This window comes from Zootoca vivipara, chromosome Z2, assembly GCF_965207765.1.
Source record: "Zootoca vivipara chromosome Z2, rZooViv2.hap1.1, whole genome shotgun sequence".
Taxonomy (NCBI): domain Eukaryota; kingdom Metazoa; phylum Chordata; class Lepidosauria; order Squamata; family Lacertidae; genus Zootoca; species Zootoca vivipara.
The window spans coordinates 29,406,577-29,419,424 of NC_142585.1; the positions used below are offsets into that span (position 1 = coordinate 29,406,577).

Genomic DNA, 12,848 nt, shown 5'->3' on the forward strand with positions numbered 1-12,848 from the left:
CCAGATCCAGCAGGGCACTTCTTACACTCCTAAGAATGAAATACTAAATAGGCCTTCCTTGTGCTGCCGTGCAGGGGGTTGGACTAGATGACCTTTGGGAGTCCCTTCCAACTCTACAATTCTATAATACTATGTGGGGGTGGGGTGGGGAGGTCCCATCAGTTCTTACCTTTTGGAGCCTGGCTACTTTCTCATAGCATCCTTCCAGCTCCTGGCGCAAAGCTCTGTTCTCATCAGAGAGGATCTCCACCATCTGCTGGGCCCTGGAGACAATGGCGAAAGGGTCTACGGGCATCTGCTGGTATGGGGAAGGGGTCGGCTGGGGCCTGCTAAGGGCCGAGTAGGAGTCCCCTTGCTGATGCTGATGATGTTGCTGCTGCAACTGCAGCGGCAGCTGCGGCTGCTGGAAATGCTGCTGCGGCTGCCCAACCACAGGCTGGCAGAACCGGTAAAGATCTCCCTGGTGGACATGGCTGGGCAGAAAGAGATGCTGGGTCCGTTGCTGGGAGAAAGGGTCTCCTTGGATGGGAGTGTTTGGAGGCTGGGAAGGGGACACCCTGGAGGGAGGCAGCGACTGCAGGAGCGTCATGGAGCCCAAGGAGGTGAGTGAAGACGTTGGGCTGTGGTGGTGAGGAGGCCTCTGCTGCAGCTGGTGCTCCGGGTTCTGCCTGCAAAGACCAACAAACACCAGTGGCTCACTTGGGCTGATCTGGCAAAGAGAGAAAGTCATATGAACAGAGATGGGTGTGCGGCCAAGGCCTCTACAGCCTGGCCATATGATGCAGGGGGTGATGGGAGTTGTAGTCTGGCCTGCAGGGGCCGGTGGGCATTGTAGTCTGACCTAGAACCTGCACTGTACCACTTCAGATTGCAGGTAATGATTCTGACCATGGAACAGTACCCGACCAAAAATGGTTCCTACAGATGAAGAGTGAGCAGGTCAGGTAAAAAGCCTTCAACCCAAATAACTCATTTTTAATGTGTAAGACCTTGTCCTTTTTTCTGGCATGGAGGAACTGTCAATCACATGGGCCCCCATGTGCAGTCTGAACTGGTACAGTCAGTTGGTACTGACTGACAACCTCAGTAAGAACTAGATGCTTGTTTGGCCCAGCTACTGTGTATCAATCTTCCATCAAATATGCTTGCCTGAAAGCATAACTATTTCAGAAGCAAATAAAAAATTTTGAGGCTGGTTTAAGAAAATTCCTTCTAGCACGCCACAGGGGGAAAGAGGAGTGATCGAAGTGCCCCACTGCAAAAACCTTTGTTCTCATGCTAAGGTTCAATGTCTGAACCTCCCAAAAATTTCTTACCTGCTGCATTCTGCATTTAAATTTATTTGTAAAAAACATTTTGCCTGCTGTTCTCCAGATGGAGAACAATATTTTTTTAAAAAAATGCAGCGAAAACATCAATACAACTATTTAAAGGAGACAGTGAGCATTCCCTCTCCCAAAAGATGTGGCAAACGTTAAAAGCTTGTTTACAGTTTCCTTTGAAGAGACACAGCCCTGAATCTGCTGGATGCCATTCTGTTAGGGTATGGAAAAAGACATACTGTATGTGCTCCCTCAATTGCTACCCAGCAGCAATCCTGAACTCTCCATACCAGCTGTCCACTACAAGAACCTTAACTTTAAGAATGTGAACCTAAGGACAAAGACTGCCTTACTACTCATTTTCGTTAGGAGTTCTGGAAGCCCTTTCAGCTAAAGAACAGGGTAGAAATGCTATGAATGAATGAATGAATGAATGAATGAATGAATGAATAGGCTACTGGTTCTGTAATCTGTAGGCCGCCATCAAGGAAGCCCTCTTCACAATGACCATGAGCATACAAAGAAAATAATCTAAGCAAACTCTTAAGAATGGGAAAGTCTCATATGGAAGAAGACACACCTTCCGCAATCAATGCTCAGGTTAGAAGCAGAGCCTCACCATCTTGAATTTCACCTGGTAACAAACTGGTTAGCAAGAGCAGCTCTCACCAGCCCAAGTGTTAGATGCTCTCTAGCACCAACACCAGAAATCACCTGCTTAACACAAGAACAGCCCTACTGGATCAGGTCAGGGGTGCCAACTATAGGGGGCCCTAGGGGCCTGAGCACCCACAAAAATTTTGTTGTGGGTGCTCAGAACCCACATTGCTGGGCCCCCGACACAACTTCCGGTGCCTCGTGATGCACCAGGATTCATGTCTGAGGCTTTGTGAGACCTTGGAGATGTTAAACAGCATTGGCAACGGTCACCTTGCAAGACAGGATAGCTCAGTTGGTTAGAGCTGACAAGAGTGTGGTGCTAATAACCCCAAGGTTGCAGGTTTGATCCCTGCATGGGACAGCTGCATATTCCTGCATTGCAGGGGGTTAGACAAGATGATCCTCAGAGTCCCTTCCAACTCTATGATTCTAAGAGGGTTTCCATTTTATCTTAGAACAGTCTGTCCTACCGTGGCATTTGGAGCAATGTGTGCTGGTAAATACTCCCTGGTAAGTTCGTTCTTTTAAAAAATCTTTTTTTAAAAATCACATGCGAGAGGATTTGAATCTCACAATAGAGATTCTACGTCTAGAAGAGATGCTACTCAAAGACTGCCCGCCGGCCTAATAAATTTACTTATCTGGACAGGTGGGGTGGGACTGGGTATGCTAGTCCATAGCAAACAGCAACCTGGCATTTTGAGATCATGCATGTCCATTTACATACATGTATGCATGCCAGAGAGATATGACAGACATCTGCCACTCCAAGATGCAGATTCTAAGGAGTTGGAGGAAGGGACTCAGACTTGGGAAATAAACATTACAAAAAGAGATATCTGATTTTCCCTTAAGAACAAGAAGAGGATTAACAATGGAGGTACCTTTAACAAGGATCATCCCTGACACAACAAGATGCAACTAGAATACATGCAGATGGCCACTATATATGGCAGGACAGGGCAGAAGGTAGACTGGGATCTACCAGCAGATCTCCAAGCAACGAAAAGCTTTTGTCCCTTATGAAGAAACACTTTGGAAAGACCCAGGAATGGAATATTTCTTGGCGGATAAAAACAATAACGTTAATGACCAAGTTTTGCTTCTCAGCTGAAAGGTCTCAGAAGATGAAACTCTCACGTTAATTGCAATCTGTATCTCATGTTTTTATTTTCCATATCATATAGTATTTTAAATATGTGCATGTCTTATCTTTTGCATCATACTGAATTTCAAACAAGGAAATGTTTTAATTAATCCTCAACGTTTTTATTCTTTGTATGCTCTGGGTCTGTGACGGGATAATAAATCACAGAATCATGCAAAGTCAGAAGAGACCACAGGGTCATCCAGTCGTACCCTCTGGAATGCAAGAATCTAGCTAAAGAATCCCTAAAAAGATGGTCATCCAACCTCTGCTTGAAAGCCTTTCCAAGATAACTCCATCCCACTATCAAACATCTCTTACTGTCAAAACTTCTTCTTGATGTTTAGTTGGAATCTCCTTTCTAATAACTCGAAGCCACTGGTTTGTGTCCTACCCCCTGGAGCAGTAGAAAACAAGCTGGCTCCATCTCCTATGTGACAGCCGTTCAGATAATGGAATATGGCTATCATGTCTTAGAACATCAGCCTTCTCTTCTCCAGGCTAAACAAACCCAACACCCCCAACCATTAATGACTGATCAATTGACAAAAATCCTGCCCAAACCATCTAAAGATTAAGCAGGAGATTATTATTTTTTTGGTAGTGGATTCTGTGACCTAGTCATGATTTGCGAGCTAAGCAAGTGCCTAGAGGAACACTGGCCCTTAAATCTATGTTCTGCACCTGCACACACACAAAGCACACACATAAAAGCACACCAGGCAAAAGCCACTATATGGGACCTGGTTCCAGTTAGTGGATCACAGGGTTCTAGTCAGAAAAAACATAAGGATTCCACAAAACCATATAGTGCCTGGTCTGGTCTATGGAAGCTACTCCTCCGACTCCAAAAAAGGGAGGGAGAACGAGACACAGTTTATTATATTCATTATTGATCTAATTACCTCATTTATAACTCACCTTTCCTCCAAGGAGTTCAAGGTGACATGCATAGTCTTTCTCCTCCCCATTTTATCCTCAGAGCAACCCTGTGAGGTGGGTCCAGCTGACAAGTAGTGACTGGCCCAAGGTCACCCAGTGAGCTTCATGGCCAACTGGTGATTTGAACCCTGGTCTCCCAGGTCCTAGTCCGACACTCCAGCTACCACACCACAACTGGCTCAGTTTCTCCTCCAAACAGTAAATGAGGAAGAGGTGGGTGTGGCTTCAGCAAAGAGAAAAGGGTCTGTGTTTCCCCTTAAATATGTCAGGAACCACATTAAGTGTTATATGCAAACTCAACCCTGCTGAATTCATAGCTGCAACAGATGGCCTGGGACTGCAGAAAGGAGGCGAAAGGACAGTCTTGCCCTGTCCATTGGCCGAAGGAACAACAACCACTAGCCAGCTGCTTATTAGGCAAGATCGGCGAGAGAAGATCAGCTTGACCTGAACCAAATATAAATACATAATAGCTTAGCAGTTCATTGCAGTCTTGAACAGTTGAACCCTGTCCTACATATTTTGCAAGCTTTGTCTTCTTAGTCTGAAGTCTGATACTTATTATTATTATTATTATTAATGCTAAGGAGTTGCTTTGGGGGACAGTAATGTTAACATCTGATATTTTGTGAGCACAGTATTATTTCATAGTACCCTATGCAAAATGAATTACTGTACTGGATTCTGTTCACTTTTTGCTAGGCTTTGTGTACATCTTATGGGCAATGAACTAATGTGACTTCAATCATACGCAGCTGAAGACAGACGGGTTGAAATTCTGCAAGTTAAAGGTGGAGAACTTCAAAGCTCTTTTTGCACTAGGTTTTCCTGGAGCAAAAATATCTTTTCAGCTCTCAGCCTTGTTTGGGGGAACAAGGCCCTCCTTGTCACACTGGTTCTGGGATGCACTCACAGGATCTCACAGGGCTGTCTGAGATCCCAGGAGATTTCACATTAGCAGGGCCCTCTCAGCACAGTCACTCTGGAAAGTTGGGATGCTCGTATGGAGGAAGTTTGAATATACAGTCATACCTTGGAAGTCGAATGGAATCCGTTCTGGAAGTCCGTTCGACTTCCAAAACCAACTTCCAAAGTGCAGCTTCTGATTGGCTACAGGAAGCTCCTGCAGCCAATCAGAAGCCACATCGGATATTCGGTTTCCAAAAATAGTTCACAAACTGGAACAGTCATGTCCGGGTTTGCAGTGTTCGGGAGCCAAAACATTTAAGAACTAAGCTGTTCGTAAACCAAGGTACAACTGTACACATTTTTGTGTACTGAACCCCTGGAACCAAACCACAGCATAAAATACAACTGTACTGTAATTATAGAGTAGCAATATGGGGTGGGTTTTTTTTTAGTAAAACAACCTCTAGTACAGTCAAAACTAACAATGTAAATGAACTGAATGGCAAAAAGTATGCAGCCTACAAGTGCTCTCAGCTGCTCTGAGCTCTTGGTTGGCAGGCAATGAATTTTTTTGTAAGTTTTAGGTGTTCTTAGTCCGCTGCTGCCCTGCTCCCATTGCAGAATATTACCTGAATTAATTAATTGCCGTCTGAGTCTCACTTCCACAACCCAATTGCTGCTGCTATTACTTCCCTCCACAAATTACAAGTTAGGAGCAATGTGTTTAAGTCTTCTTATTGTTCTTCTGTTACAACTGTCTTCACAATGGGGGTTATTCAGGTTTAAAAGGGAGGGATCCTTGTACATTTTACAGAGGTGAAATTTCAGCCGTTTCCAGCAAAAAAGGGGGGAAAAAACCATTCTAAAATTCTCCTAATTAAAAAAGAGGGGAATGAAGTCATATGAATATTTAAATTCAAATATGCAGAACAGGATTCACAGTCCAAAAAGAAGAAATGTATCACCAGAAGATACAGATTTTGCATTAAACCGACATGCTGATTTATAAGCACAGACACAGATTTAGAATTGATTGCTATGATTTAAATAAAATTATGGTGAATCTGACCATGGAGCGTGGGGGAGCTGTGCTACCCCAATGCAGAAAAAAATAACTCTAATATACTTTAACACCCAAAGGCTGTCTGTTGGTTGAAGTTCCCATAGAAAATGAGCCTTTAGAAAAGGACATTATTGTCATTAATAGTAGTAGTAGTAGTAGTAGTAGTATATTTTATTATCATAATCATGAGCAATCTGTCAGTTTCTAAACCACCGCCTCAAAGTGATTTAAACAAGTGAAAAACAGCAAGTGCATTTAGAACAAGACTAAAACCCTAACAGAAAGCCTTTCGAATCAACAATGTCTTTTGATTGTTTCTAGAAAGTGCAGGCAGTTTGCATTTACAGGGATGCTATTCTACACGGATGCTATTTGCAAGTGCGGTGCAAGATGTATTAATCACCCTGTCTTATTTATTATTTATTTATTATTTATACCCCGCCAATCTGGCTGGGTTTTCCCCGCCACTCTGGGCAGTTTCCAGCAAATACCAAAAAAAACATTAAAATATCACAGATTAAAAACTTCCCAAAAAAGGGCTGCCTTTAAGTGTTTTCTAAATGTCAGGTAGTTGTTTATCTCTCTGACCTCTGATGGGAGGGCGTTCCACAGGACGGATGCCACTACCGAGAAGGCCCTCTGCCTGGTTCCCTGTAGCTTTGCTTCTCACAGTGAGGGAACTGCCAGAAGGCCCTCGGCACTGGATCTCAGTGTCCAGGCTGAACAATGGGGGTGGAGACGCTCCTTCAGGTATATAGGACCGAGGCCGTTTAGGGCTTTAAAGGTCAGCACCAACACTTTGAATTGTGCTCGGAAACGTACTGGGAGCCAATGTAGGTCTCCTAGGACCGGTGTTATGTGGTCTCGGCGGCCACTCTCGGTCACCAGTCTAGCTGCCGCATTATGGATTAATTGCAGTTTCCAGGTCACCTTCAAAGGTAGCCCCACGTAGAGCGCATTGCAGTAGTCCAAGCGGGAGATAACTAGAGCATGCACCACTCTGGTGAGACAGTCTACGGGGAGGTGGGGTCTCAGCCTGTGTACCAGATGGAGCTGGTAGACAGCCGCCCTGGACACAGAATTAACCTGTGCCTCCATGGACAGCTGTGAGTCCAAAATGACTCCCAGGCTGCGCACCTGGTCCTTCAAGAGCACAGTTATCCCATTCAGGAACAGGGCTTCATATAGATGTTAAAAAGCTTGGGGGAGAGGACGGAACCCTGAGGCACCCCACAAGTGAGAGCCCAGGGGTCTGAACACTCATTCCCCACCACCACTTTCTGAACACGGCCCAGGAGGAAGGAGCGGAACCACTGTATGACAGTCCTCCCAGCTCCCAACCCCTCTAGACGGTCCAGAAAGATGTTATGGTCGATGGTATCAGAGGCCGCTGAGAGATCCAGCAGAACTAGGAAACAGCTCTCACCTTTGTCCCTAGCCCGCCAGAGATCACCAACCAGCGTGACCAAGGCAGTTTCAGTCCCATGGTGAGGATTGAATCCCGATTGGAAGGGATCCAAATGGTCCGCATCCTCCAGGCGTGCTTGGAGTTGTTCAGCAACCACTCGCTCAATCCCCTTGCCCAAGAATGGTAGATTTGAGACTGGGCGATAGATTTGCCGGGTCTAAAGATTTTTTTTAAGAAGCGGTTTAATGACCGCCTCTTTTAGCGGCTCTGGGAATACTCCCTCATAGAGGGAAGCATTCACCACTCCACGGAGCCCATCACCCAGCCCTTCCCGGCTCACTTTTATTAGCCAGGATGGGCAAGGGTCAAGGAGACAGGTGGTCGGTTTCACTCGTCCAAGAAGCCTGTCCACATCCTCGGAGGTAACAGATTGAAATTGATCCCATGAAACATGACTAGACAGGACTCCAGCACTTTCCCGCCCCGGCCCTGCTCCCACGGTGGAGTCTACCTCCCTCCGAATCTGAGCGACTTTATCCGCAAAAAACTTTGCAAAAGCATTGCAGGAGATATTGGGGTCCCTACCAGGCCCCGATGACGAAGATGGTTCGGATAGATTGCGAACCACCTGGAACAGTCTCCTGCTGCTGTTTTCTGCAGATGAGATAGAAACGGTGAAGAAGGTCCTCTTCGCCGTCGCCACTGCCACTTGGTAGGCTCGAAGTTGAGCTCTAGCCCATGTCTTCCAGTGGTTAGAGCAGAAAAATAAGAGTACTGGATTGGGATGAGATGGGTAAGGATTAAATAATACATGAGAGGTTCAGGTATGAGAATAATCAAAGGAAGGATGGAGAGCCTGTGGCCCTCCTGAAGTTGTTGCCTTCCAACTTCCATCAGCTCCAGCCAACATTGAGAGCCACAGGTTGGCCTGATTTAAGGGTCCTAAATGGGAACCAAAAAGCAGAATATTTAGGAAAACACAGATTGATTTTCCTGCACGAAAGAAACCAAAGGCGGTATTCAACGAATCCAGTGGTTCCTGAACTGTTTTTGAAGGTTGGTTCCGTAAACTCACCCCGAATGCCCCCTACCCTATAATAAGCATGATTCAGAATAGTGGTTTGCACGACCCACTAAGGAAGGTAACAACACAATGAAAATTCAGAACCGTAATGATTAATTGCACATTTATTCAAAACTAGCTGGCCCGGTCATGTGTTGCTGTGGGTCATCCCTGTGATTCCCCCCACCCTGTCCCGATCCATGACGTATCCCACCCCTCCTCCCTCCAACCCCCTGGCTCATCCCTGTGTTTCAGTAGGTAGGACATCCTTCCCTCTGTTTTTCCCTGGGAGTGTTGTCCTCTCCCCCCTGTATATTTTTAGATTAATTTTTTTTGAAATAAGAACATGAGAAGCAGAAGTTATTATTGCTTAACTTTATTTTTGGGATTTTCATTTATTTTGGTGGGTATTGTATGATTTGGGCGTTGTTGTGTGTTTCGGGGTGTGTGTGTGTGTGTGTGTGTGTGTGTGTGTGTGTTTTGGTATTTGGATTTTCTAATTTTGGATTAGGTGACCCAGAGAACCTAGAGAACTACTTTAATAATCCCGACCGGGGTGGTTGAATCAAATAGCGAAGACCCACAGCCCCGTAGCAACAGAAGGCGAGTTCCGAAGCACCCAAGCTGTTCGGTTCCATAAGAAACCCAGGAAGTGGCAAGGGGAAGGTAGGAGATTGTAAATGGGGGAGGGGGTTGGCCACTGCAAATATCCGAGGACTTAAACTGGGGGGAGAAACTTGTTGTTTTTTAAGACGCAGAGGCTTGCGATCAGTCATAGTATAAAGCGTAGGTTACAAGGGGCATGACTGCCCTTACTTAAAATGGCCGCCGGAGCCTTGCATGTGACACAGCGCCCGCAAAATTTTAAAGTAAAAACCCCTTGCCATGCCCCCAAGTGTGTTGCTGTGGGTTATTCCCCCCCCCCGGGCCTAGTGGGGGCCTGGCAGGGGCCTACATAAAACAAAGGCTGTGCGGCCTGCGATCCATGAGCTTGCCCTCTCCCCCACCCTGGGCCTAGTGGGGGTCTGGCAGGGGCTACATAAAACAAAGGCCGTGCTACGACCTGCAATCCAGGCACTCACCCTCCCCCCCCCCGGGCCTAGTGGGGGCCTGGCAGGGGCTAGGGGTCTGGTAATGGCCACCTTGGTGGTTTCAGTTGCTTGGTTGATGATGTCATTATTTGGTTTGTGGGTGTGGTGTAGATTTCACAGGAAGGGATGGGGTGTACTATGGGAGGAAATCCACTTGAGGGTGCTGTTTTACTTTGTTGAAAAACAGGTTTTTACCTGCAGAGGTGTGAGATGTGTGGTGTTTTTTTCTAACAACACTCAGGGAGTGGCCTGGATCATTGTGTCAAAATTTCAGGATGATAGGTCAAGCGGTTACGGAGCCCCCACTTTCATGATTTTTACATTTAAATATATATATATAGATGCAATTGAAACTATTCAGTTTAATTAATTTAACAAAACTGATGAAGTCTGACAGTCATTGAAACATCCAGCGCCTCCCTGCCTGTTAGTGCTCCCTGGGGTGTGGGTATGTGCTTTTGCCCACTTGGGGAAGCACTGAACTAAAGTGTCCCATTGGCTCAAGGACTACTGTTAGCACAACAAGGCATCTCCATCTCTGTGTCTCATGCTCCCTGCCCTGCATCTTTATTTATTTATTTATTTATTTATTTATTTATTTATTTATTTATTTATATTTATTAATTAATTACATTTCTATACTCCCTTTACCTTTCAAAGAGCTCAGGGTGGTGTAGGTGGTTCTCCTCCTCCTCCTCATTTCATCCTCACAACAACCCTGTGAGGTAGGTTAGGCCAAGAGATGCTGACTGGCCCAAGGTCACCCAGTGAGCTTCACGGCTGAGTGGGGATTTGAACCCTGCTCTCCCAGGTCACAGTCCCACACTCTAATTATTATGCCACACTGGCTCCAGAGGATTGGAGGAACCCCAGAATAGATTTAGGAGGGGAGGAGAGAGAGGAGAAGTGGGAAAGCTCCATTGTGCAAGAAGAAATCTTTGTGCCGACAGAACTACTGACTTAGTACTACCCTGACTTAGCACAAACCCAACTTGCGTTTTTACACAAAAAAAGGACCTAAGAGCAAAGTGCTCACCGCTTTTGAAAGACATCATGCGAAATAGGGTGTTTTTTTCCTCCTCAGGGCTGGACACCACCTTATTGGCAAGTAGACCTAGACTTCTACAAAGCTGCTCAACTACATACCAGGAGAGAGGATGTTTTTAATCTTTGTGGGTTTGAATGCCTCAAGCTCTGATGACCCCGGGAAGGCTCACTGCCTGATCTCACGCAGAGTTAGGCATCTGGTTTAGGCGCATGCAATTATTCATAGGACTGACTTCCAGAGCACAGTGGAAGATATGACTTTAGCTGTTAGTTGGTGGTCTCCAATTCTGGCGAACTTAGCAACACAACAGGCCACTTTCCTTCAAGATGGCGTTCCCGTATAGTTGTGCCATGCCAATCCTTAAGAAAACCGATCACTCAGATCCTTGGAGCTACAGACCTATCAATCTTTTAGCTGTAGTCTCTAAACTATATAAGCTAACTAAATAAGTTATAAGAATGGGATAGGAAACAATCTTTGGAAAACAAGCAGGTTTCATGCAGGGCAGGAGTACTGCTGACCAGACATATCAGCAAATTTGTGAATACAGCAACAATCCAAATAAATTCATTTTTATAGCCACTGTTCATGTTCATCAGCCTTTGATTTAACAGAGAGTGATTACAGCATAAACATTGATAAAATACTACTCTGGCTTATTCAGTTACAACATCAAGAGAATTATTTGCCTTATCACAAGCATTTCTTATCAAGCAAGGAACGAAACAAGGCTATATTTTGGCGTCATTTCTAGTAACTATTAACTATCTAAATCCAGGTATGGATTTCCCCTTCCTACTTTCCCCCTTCCATTGGAAATTGCAAATTGTCTGAAATGCTTTGGGTTGATGACCTGGTCTTGCTCTCCTTGAACAAAACAGGCTTTAAAGGAACATTAACCAGATTTGGGCAGCTCAGTAAAAGAAGATACTGTACAATAGGAAAACGAAGGCCATTAGACTTAGGAAGAAGGCACCTAAGTTCAGGTGGTCATTAGATGGGCCTGCCCTTGAATAGATCCACTTGTTTTAAATACAGTCATACCTCCGGTTTAAGTATGCTTCGGTTTGAGTACTTTCAGTTTAAGTACTCCGCGGACCCGTCTGCCACTTTCCATTACTTTCAATGGGAAAGTTCGCTTCAGGTTAAGTACGCTTCATGTTAAGTATGGACTTCCAGAACCAATTACACTCATACTTCGGGTTAAGTACGCTTCAGGTTGAGTACTCCACGGACCCGTCTGGAATGGATTAATCCACTTTCCATTACTTTCAATGACTTCCGGAACCAATTGTGTACTTACACCGAGGTACCACTGTACCCAGGTGGCGCTGTGGTCAAACCACTGAGCCTAGGGCTTGCTGATCAGAAGGTCGGCGGTTCAAATCCCTGTGACGGGGTGAGCTCCCGTTGCTTGGTCCCAGCTCCTGCCAACCTAGCAGTTCGAAAGCACGTCAAAGTGCAAGTAGATAAATAGGAACCGCTACAGCGGGAAGGTAAACGGCGTTTCCATGTGCTGCTCTGGTTTGCCAGAGCGGCTTTGTCATGCTGGCCACATGACCTGGAAGCTATACGCTGGCTCCCTCAGCCAATAATGCGAGATGAGCGCGCAACCCCAGAGTCGGTCACGACTGGACCTAATGGTCATGGGTCCCTTTACCTTTTACCACTGTACTTATGACTTCATATTGATGAGAAACTCTTACGGGTGCCATTAAATTACTGCATACCAGGTCCATACAAAAGGCGGCTAATTAATCAATGCTGCGCTTGAGATCTTTGTGGCTAAAATCATAGCACAAAAAATGTTACGTGGGGCATAAATTTGGGGAATAGGAGCCAAATCTGAGCTGGAAACTCTGCAGAAAAAGTTTATGAAGCAGACACTGGGGGCATTCCCCACTGCTCCATTTCAGCCCTGAGCTTGGTCTTTCATTGACTGCAGCTACAATCTGTTTAGCATACATCAGATATTGGCATAGACAAAAAAAAGCCTAGAGGACTAAGCTTTGCTGGTTGGAGCATTTGAAATGCTATTTCACTGTTATAATTTTTGTGTTCTTCCATGTAAGAGATCTATTAAATAGCACTACTGTTGCAACCCACCTAGGACCTTAGGATAATGGGCAGGCAATAAATGAAAAAAATAATAATTAATGAAAATAATAAAAAAACAAAAGTTGTTGACCTTTTTT

The 12,848-nt window shown here is 45.3% G+C and overlaps 1 protein-coding gene across 3 annotated transcripts in view; it reads right to left on the reverse strand.

Moving 5' to 3' along the window:
- AMOT (angiomotin) overlaps positions 1-12,848 on the reverse strand; it is a 72,085-nt gene that overhangs the window by 23,472 nt on the left and 35,765 nt on the right. For all 3 annotated transcript variants that reach the window (XM_035113573.3, XM_035113572.3, XM_088664694.1), the window contains exon 4: positions 170-668. In XM_035113573.3, coding sequence (XP_034969464.1) covers positions 170-668 — 499 coding nt within the window. The remainder of the gene's footprint in view (positions 1-169; positions 669-12,848) is intronic.